This window comes from Carlito syrichta, unplaced genomic scaffold, assembly GCF_000164805.1.
Source record: "Carlito syrichta isolate Samal-C Ts95f unplaced genomic scaffold, Tarsius_syrichta-2.0.1 Scaffold307329, whole genome shotgun sequence".
NCBI lineage: Eukaryota > Metazoa > Chordata > Mammalia > Primates > Tarsiidae > Carlito > Carlito syrichta.
The window spans coordinates 95,311-104,462 of record NW_007251425.1 but is presented as its reverse complement, the minus strand read 5'-3'; the positions used below and the strand labels follow the sequence as shown (position 1 = coordinate 104,462).

General features: G+C 43.4%; 1 protein-coding gene and 1 non-coding gene across 2 annotated transcripts in view; both read left to right on the top strand.

Annotated features, from left to right (window-relative positions):
• Positions 1-7,674, top strand: part of LOC103266765 — a 12,697-nt gene extending 5,023 nt beyond the window's left edge. Inside the window, exons 2-4 of the transcript XR_002482329.1 lie at positions 2,852-3,010; positions 4,273-4,324; positions 5,860-7,674. This is a non-coding gene — a transcript (uncharacterized LOC103266765). The remainder of the gene's footprint in view (positions 1-2,851; positions 3,011-4,272; positions 4,325-5,859) is intronic.
• Positions 7,675-8,249: 575 nt separating this feature from the next.
• PER3 (period circadian clock 3) overlaps positions 8,250-9,152 on the top strand; it is a 62,400-nt gene continuing 61,497 nt past the window's right edge. Inside the window, exons 1-2 of the mRNA XM_021715721.1 lie at positions 8,250-8,264; positions 8,346-8,482. Of these exons, the coding sequence (XP_021571396.1) occupies positions 8,250-8,264; positions 8,346-8,482 (152 nt within the window). The remainder of the gene's footprint in view (positions 8,265-8,345; positions 8,483-9,152) is intronic.

The following is a 9,152-nucleotide window of genomic DNA, read 5'->3' as shown; positions in this document are numbered from 1 at the left end:
GTTCCATCTTTTTCAATCGCCTGGAATACCTTCAGTAGGATTAGTATCAGCTCCTCCTTATAATGTTTTGATTTGTTGTGGAGACAAGGTCTCACCAAGTTGTCCAGGCTGGTCTTGAACCCCTGCGCTTAGGCAGTCCTCTTGCCTTGGCCTCCCAAAGTGCTGGGATTACAGGCATGAGCCGCTGTGCCCAGCAGCATAATGTTTTTGGTATTCATTCAAGTTGTAGCATATATTGTGCCTTGTTCCTTTTTATGACTGAGTAATAGTCAGTTGTATATGTATGCCACACTTTGTGGATCCAGTCATTTGTTAATGGGTATTTGAATTATTTCCACCTTTCACATTGTGAATAATGCTGCTATAAACATTCAGGGATAAGATTTTGTTTAGTTAGATGATTTCATTTCTCTTGAATGTATACTTAGGAGTAGCATTGCTGGGTCTTAGTAGATCTATGTTTAACTTTTTTAGGAACTGCCAAATTGTTTTGCACGATGGCTGCACCATTTTTTATTCTCACCAGCAGTTCCAAGGGCTCCTGTTTCTCCACATTCTCATCAATGTCAGTTTTTGATTGTTTTGAACTCCTACTGAGTACTTGTTGTTTTGGTTTGCATTTATCTAATGATTAATGATGTTAAACATCTTTTCATGTGCTTATTAGCTATGTGTATATCTTTGAAGAAATGTCTGTTCAAGTCGTTTGCCCATTTTTTAATTAAGTTGTCTTTCTGTTGTCAGAGATTTTTTTTTTTAATATATTCTGGATATAAAGCCTTTATTTATTATTTATCAGATATGTTATTTGCAAATATTTTCTCCCATTCTACGGGTTGTTGTTTACATTCTTGATCGTATTCTTTGATGTGTAAAATTTTTTAATTTTTATGAAGTTAAATGTATCTGTTTTCCTTTTGTTATTCTTGCTTTTGGTATCAAATCTAAGAATCCACGGCCAAGCCAGGCTCGGTGGCTCAGCCTGTAATCCCGCGCCTTTGGGAGGCTGAGGTGAGTGAATTGCCTGAGTCTGCAGGTTCAAGACCCGCCTGGGCAACTTGGCGAGACCTCATCTCTACAATAAATAAAAAATGAGTTGGGTGTGGTAGCATGCGCCTGTAGTTCCAACTACTTGGAAGGCTGAGGCGGAAGGATCGCTGGCGCCCAGCAGGCAAGGCTGTGGTGGCCGGGAGCGGCCGCTGCACTCCTGTCTGGGTGACAGAGTGAGACTCCAACTCAAAAAAAAAAACAGAATCCATGGCCAAATCCAAAATAATGAAGATTTGCCATTATGTTTTCTTCTATGAATTTTAAGTTTTAGCTCTTTGATTTACGTTGTTGATGCATTTTGAGTTAATTTTTGTATATAGGGTGAGGGAAGGATCCAACTTCATTCTTTTGCATGGTAGCTATTCACTTGTCCCAGCACTGTTTGTTAAAGAAACTGTTGTTTCCCCTATTGGGTGGTCTTGGCACCCTTTTCAAAAATCCGTTGGCCATAGATGTTTAGATTGATTTCTGAACTCTCAGTTCTGTTTCACTGATCTATATGTTTCACTGATCTATATGTCTGTCCTAATATGAGTACCACACCATTTTGATTACTGTAGCTTTATAGTAAGTTTTGAAATAGGGAAGTGTGAGCCCTCTAACTTTTTCAATATCGTTTTGGCTATTTGGGACCCCTTGCAATTCCATATTAATTTAATGGCTGGTTTTTTCATTTTTGGGGAAAAAAAAATGAAATTATGATAGGGATTACACCGAATCCGTACATCACTTTGGGAAGTACTGCTACCTTAGCAATATTAAGTCCTACAATATATGAACATAGGATGTCTTTCCATTTAACTAGTTCTTTAATTTCTTTTTTGCAATGTCTTATAGTTTCCACTCTGCAAGTCTTTCACTTTCTTGGTTAAATTTAGTCCTAGGTATCTTATTCTTTTGAATACTATTATAAATGTAATTGTAGCCTTAATTTCCTTTTTAGATTATTCCTTGCTAGTGTATAGAAACAACTGATTTATGTGTTGAAACTTGTGCCCTGCAATTTTTGCTGAATGTATTAACTCTAACAGTTTCTTTTGGATTCATTGGGATTGTGTGTGTGTGTGTGTAATCATCTGCAAGTAGAGATGATTTTACTCTTCTTTTGCAATTTGGATGCCTTTTCTTTTTCTTGACTAATTGCTCTGGCCTAAGCCGGGCTCGGTGGCTCAGCCTGTAATCACGCGCCTTTGGGAGGCTGAGGTGAGTGGATTGCCTGAGCCCGCGGGTTCGAGACCCGCCTGGGTGGCGAGACCTCATCTCTACAATAAATAAAAAAAATCAGCCAGGCGTGGTAGCGCATGCCTGTAATTCCAGCTATTCGGAGTGCTGAGGCGAAAGGATCGCTGGAGCCCAGCAGGTCAAGGCTACGGTGACCGGGAGTGGCCACTGCACTCCAGTCTGGGCAACAGAGTGAGACTCCAACTCAAAAAAAAAAAAAAATAATAACGATAATAATTGCTCTGGCCAGAACTTGTAATACCATGTTGAGTAACAGTAGTGAAGTTGAGCACCCTTATCTTGTTCCTCATGTTAGAGGGAATGCTTTCAGTTGTTCACCATTGAGTAATAGTGGTAGTTGAAGGTTTTCCCATAAATGCCCCTTAGCTTACTAAAGAAAGTCCCTTCTAAGTTTGCTGAGTGTTTTTATCATGAAAGGGTAGGCCCAATTTTTTTTTAACAAATGTTTGGCTCTAAGTAGTAAAATGCTGACCTGAAACAAATATGCCTGTAGATTTTATTTGGAATGTTTGTTCTTTCATTCCTTTATGTGTAACTTCATGTGGTCACATTCATGTAGGTGGTGGACATAATGAGAGTTAACGTGGATAAAGTGTTAGAAAGAGACCAGAAGCTCTCCGAATTGGACGACCGTGCCGATGCCCTGCAGGCAGGAGCTTCCCAATTTGAAACAAGTGCTGCCAAATTGAAGAGAAAATATTGGTGGAAGAATTGCAAGGTAATTCTCTTTTAAGTGACCTTTTCCATCAGTTTCCTTCTGCATTGTCAGAGAGTTGACAGAAGCGACGAGTGTTGGACTTCGTGAGTCTGCGAAGTGGGTTTGATTTCCTGCATGTGGAAATGTAGGTGACTGAATGTGGCCTTCCTAGCCCCCAGCTAGGAATCATCCATGCTCCACGGCCTATCTTAGAAGTACACAACAGTTTGTTTCTGTGATAGATCACTGAGGGAGAGAAGGAGGGGCTACATAACATCACTAAGGACACCTGATCCTAAACCAAGGCACTTGAGGGCCAGGGAGAGGCCCAAACTTCACCTGTGTGTAGACCACTTATGTACCTAATCCTGACTTGTACCCCACATCTTTAAAATAAAGTAAGTTAAAAAAAAAAAAACCACACAGAACAGGGATGTTTGAAATCTCTCACAGATGTTGTCCCTCCCTAACCTTCCAGCCAGCAGGGCCCTGACTACAGCTTGACAGGAGAGGGCTGGAACTCATGGTCAGTTTTTGTGTAGTTCTGTGAATGGCTCCAAGGTCAAGGGAAAGAAATACTAGAAAGTCATAGTGTGCTCAGCAGAACTGTAGAAAGCAGCCATACAAGGAGCATGGCCCAAAGCAGATTTTAAACAGGTGGCAAGTAAAGGTGCTACAATCAGATCCCAGGCATGTCCTGCCCTCTGCCTCGTTTAGATGTGACACTTTCAGACATAGGGCAAGCTCATGGTCCTTTCAAGTATGAAAAGCATGCCTATCTAGAGACCATAAATCATTTGGACATCTTTTAAAAAGCAAACTAGTAAACTTAAGGCCTTGAGAACATTAAGTATAGGCTTTAGAAATTATGGATTATGGGCTGGGCATGGTGGCTCACACCTAGAATCCCAGCACCTTGGAAGGCCGATGTGAGAGAATTGCCTGAGCCCACAGATTCGAGACCAGCCTGGGCAACTTGGCAAGACCTCATCTCTACAATAAATCATGGTGGCACATGCCTATAGTTCCAGCTGCTTGGAAGGCTGAGGTGGATCACCTGAGCCCAGCAGGTCAAGGCTGTGGTGACCATGAGCATGCCACTGCACTCCAGACTGGGCGACAGTGAGACTCCAACTCAAAAAAAAAAAAAAAAAATTATGAACTACTCCAGACTGTAGTGCGTCTTAATTTCTCTTTTAGTGACTAATGATAGTACTTGGTACTCTTCGGTAAGCATGTTATGTCTACACTGCAATGTGACACAGACATATGTTTTGTTACAGATGTGGGCAATAGGGGTTACCGTTCTGGTTATCATCATCATCATCATCATTGGTGAGTTGACATGTTCTAAACTCAATGGAAAAGTCTTCATGTTTTCACAGATGGTTGCATGTACTGGAATTCAGACTAGAAGCTTTCTCAGAAATGTCACTTTATTCCAATGCTTCGAATTTTCTTTAGTAAAAGTTTCAAATACTTGAGTTTTTTTTTTATAAGTGCGAAGATTTCTAATATAAATATTAATCCTTTGAAGTTAGAGAAGATTTTTTTTTTTGAGTTGGAGTCTCACTCTGTCGCTCAGGCCGAAGTGTAGCTCTTGGCCACCCCAGCGTCGACCTGCTGGGCTCCAGGGATCCGCCCACCTCAGCCTTCCAGGTAGCTGGAACTATAGGTGCGTGTTACCCTGCCCGACTAGCTTTTGATTTGTTGCAGAGACGAGGCCTCGCCAAGTTGCCGGGGCCGGTCTCGAACCCGCGGGCTCGGGCAGTCCTCTCGCCTCGGCCTCCCAGAGTGCTGGGATTGCGGGCTGAGCCGCCGAGCCCGGCCGGGCAGCGAGTGAAAGCACGGACCACCTGTCCTTCATCCCGACTCCAGCACCATCCACCTGTGTGGCCTTGAGTGAGCAGTGTGACGTCTCTGGGCCTCGGCTTATTAAGAAGATGATAGCAACTCCTTGTTTAAGGGCAAAGTTAGTTAACACACACACAGTGCTTAGAAAGTCGGGCGTGGTGGCTCACGCCCGCAATCCTCGCGCTTTGGGAGGCTGAGGTGAGAGGCTGAGGTGGCAGCTGCGGTGGCCGGGAGCCTTCCGTGCCCTCCAACCTGGGCGACAGAGTGAGACTCCAACTCAAAATAAAAAAAGTGCTTAGGATAGTGCCTAGTATATAAGAATATAAATAATAGTTGCATAAATAAGTAAACGATATATATATATACATACATACATACCTACACATAGAACTGTTACTATTATTCTTGCACATAATTTTGGAACAACCCATTGCCATTTTCAGCCCTGTATAGGGGAACTGTTTAGAGAAACATGACTTCCTTTCATTGGCCAGTTGATGTTAGTAGATACTTCCTTTTAACAGGAACGTCCAGTTACTTGGACCCTTTCTTTTGACTCTAGTCTCCTCTAGCTCTCTCTAGAGTATAGAGAAACCACTAGTAGGAAGTGAGCCAGGCTGGTTATGGTGGCTCATGCTGTAATCGCAGTACTTTGGGAGGCCAAGGCAAGGAGGATTGCTTGAGGCCAGGAATTAGAGACCAGCCTGGACAACATGGCAAGACCCCACCTCTACCCAAAATTATAAAAATAGCCAGGGGTGGTGTGTGCCTATAATCCCAGCTACTCTGGAGGCTGAGACGGAGGTTCACTGGAGCCCAGGAGTTTGAGGCTGAAGTGAGCCACTGTACTCCAGCCTGGGTGACAGGGAGACCCTGTCTCTACTTTTAAGAAAAGAAACTGGCCAAATAGAATTTCTGGTTACATGTAGACTGCGACATTTTGTGTTTATTCTGGATTTGCACTGAGAAACCAACCTGCTGTTTTTCTTCTTTTCTGTATCTCCTCTGCTTGTTAGTGTGGATTGTCCCTTCTTGAAGAACCAGTGAAACTCCAGCCTACTGTTCAAGAAATCTCTTCAAGACTTTTAACTTAGAACCTGCTATATTATCAAGCTTACTTACTGTTATATCTAAAGTGATTGTTTTTTGTTAGTTAACGTAAAGTTCAATTTCTAGATGTGCCTTTGTTTTTTAATATGCACTCCAAATTAGGAGTATGGCCAGCCCCGCTGCGTTTTGCACAGTGCCTTTTCATATTTACATACGGGCTGATGAAGAGGACTTCTTAAGTTCTGGAGTGCTGTAATCTAGATGTACTGTCATTAATTCTTTGCCATTGCTCCCAGGTAAGGGAATTTGTTCCAAGGTAGTTATCCTTGTCAGATGGCATTATCTTGAGAACCACATTTGAAACCTTTAGGTAATCAGATTTCCACCTGTGCCTTCCAGAAAGAACACTATTGCCTAGCACTGCTCTGTGACAGTAACAGGCTGTGCCTTATTTTGGTATGTTTCTAATTCCTTGTAAGAGAACCCCCTACTTTTTGTAAGCACTACTGACTTGCTGTATTTTAAATAAGATGCTGGGAAAGAGTTTTTGTTCTTACATGAGGTATGAAGATGTTTACTTAATTGTTATTGTTATGTGTCACTTGCTAAAAATATGGTTTTAATCAGAAATAATAACCCCTTTAAAAAAGTTTTTATGGAACTATGGCTATGACCAAAGTTTCTATTTTGCCAAAAAGTTAAATACTGATAAAATGTCCTTAAATCTGTTCCTGACAGATAGTTCAGAAAAGTGCCAAATGGAACTCAAGGTGCTCTTCAAAATTAAAATTGTAACATGGTGTGTGAACCCTCTCCATCTTGACCAGCCTTTCTTGCCTTTGAAATGCTGTCTGTGGTGTGACTCCCCATCCAATTCAGCACTTTTTTTTAACACGGGCTTGAGAAGATCTGAACTAGACTGTCTCATACCTGTAGAAACAAGGTTTCACCCAGAAGTTTGCAGATGATCAGCTGTGGACTCCAGCTGATACAATTATGTGAGCAACAATTTTGTAGCCTTCAAGCAAGACCATCTATGAACTTGATCATCATCTGGCCCAGATAGAAAGATAAATTAGTTTCTTGGAGTTTGTTTCCTATTTTTATTCATATTCTATTTCCTAAATCAGTTTTCTAAATTATGTTTGCAATAGGAATTGATGAGGGGCGAATACCTCTTTTCACAGAAAATAGCTAACCAGAAACATTTGCTTTCTTCAACTGTACAAGATGCTGCTTTGGAAACAGCTGGTGTCTCCTGAGACACTTTTATTGTGTACATGAGACGCTTAGCTTAGGGTATGTGGCTTAAAGACAGGGGTTCAGTTATGGATAAAAACAGGCAAGCAGGCATTGAGGGAGAAACAGACTTCATCGCTCTGTGGCCCATTGTTACTAAAATGTTGTTCGCAAGTTCTTGTTCACAGCTGTTAGGATTTACAAAGCAACAGCATCTGAGGATGCGCCAGGACATGGGTTCCATTTCTTTAACTTTTGTTCCCTTAATATCACTGAAATGATTTAATGTTGAAGATGTGTCTTGCAGTGTGGCCAGCTGTGAGGAGAAAGCAGCTGTCAGTGTGGGGACAGGAGCCTGCCCTCAGCTCAGGGTCTCTGGCCCCCTCTGACTCTGAAACCTTGGTGCTCTCTCCTTGACCTCAGTGCTCAGTCCCCTGTAACCCACTGGCTCCTGCATTAATCCAGGGATACCTCGCTTGTATCTGCATTCAACTGGGAACTCGCCCACTACAATGACCTGAATAAAGTGTTTGTAAACATGATTCTAGCACTTGTGTTCCTTGAAGAGGAAAAGCTGCCACTGGGCCCAGGTCCCCAAAATGGCATTCCTTGCTGCTCCCCCCCACCCCCGACCTCACTTTCTCTTTTTTCTCACCTGTCCCTCTCTGAGTCCTCTGTTTTCTTGTGCCCACTGAGTAGAAGAGCAAATGCTTCTCTTGTGAAGGTTGCTTTTCAATACGGAGATGAGTAGGGAACTGGCTTTTGCACAGCAAAACGTTCAGGATTTGGCTTTTGAGTTCCTTCATATATGGTCTCGAGAGTGGTGTGCAGGGTGGCCTGCGTGTGGAAGACCAGATCGTCGCCACACGGGACACCACCAGGCTTGTGGTTCTGTGTGCCCACAACCTCTAGGAAACGGCACGAGTGGAAGTAGACTTCTGTTTATACGACAGAAAGATCCTAGTCCCTTTCGTTCATTACGAGCCCCGCCGCGATCAGACCTCTCACACCATTCTCTCGCGTGCTCTGTCCTCCAGGCAGGCAAAGCACTCCGCCGAAGTGTAACTCTGGTCACTGGGAAGACTGGTTGTGTGCATGAGACTTGCAACATCAGAGCATGTGGCCTAAAGATGTGAGATCAGGTATGAATAAAAGCAGGCAAGGAAGAAGTGAGCGGGAAGCCGACAGCTGACCGTTTCCATTTCTCCACAAGAAGCCTGAGCTCTCCAGGGCTTCCGCTTTGCTGGCTCCGCCTCCACCCCCCCGCAGCTCCTCCCTGCACCCTGACCCCCTGGCGAGCGGGACCCTCACCTCGTTTCCGCCCCCTCTGTTCGCGTTACTCTTCATCCTGTTCGCTTGTTTTCTTTCCGCCACGCTTTAGGCTTTCTCAACTTACTTTATGGGGTGGTGTGCATGTCTTTCTCAATAAAATGTAGACTCCCTGGGTGGCAGGTACTCTTGTCCACCATTCTATCCCCAGGGATTACAACCAGCCCTGTCCTGATATGCACTCAGTAAATACTGGCTGAATGAATGCAGTTTGATAGAACTCCAGAGCAGAGAGATCCGATCTAGAGTCTCATTTGGAAAAATAAGGTAATTTATCCAACACGTAATATGAACACTCACTCCCTTCACTGTCCCCTCTTCCTCCACACACGATTCGTTTCACTCAACCAGCAAATAATGAGCATTTCTGATGTCCGTGTAACGGAGGGGCAGAGTCTGCCCTGACTGTACCTCTAAAATGAGCTTTCAGGCTTTTTTTTTCTTTTTAATACTTTACATCTTCCTTTTCTGAAACAGATTGCCTTTTACCTACACTTGTGTTCCTCCAGCTGCCAAATGAAACTGATTTTATGAAGACCAGCGAAGTGTTTAAGTTCCACCGTCAAAATTCTGTTTCTGCAAATCGGGTTGGATTTTACCGGGGCTGCTGGACAGCTCGGTTCCTCCAAGCCCACCCCGTTCGCCCAGAGTTAGTGGGAGGGAGGGCGAGAACATTAGGAAAAAAGACGTG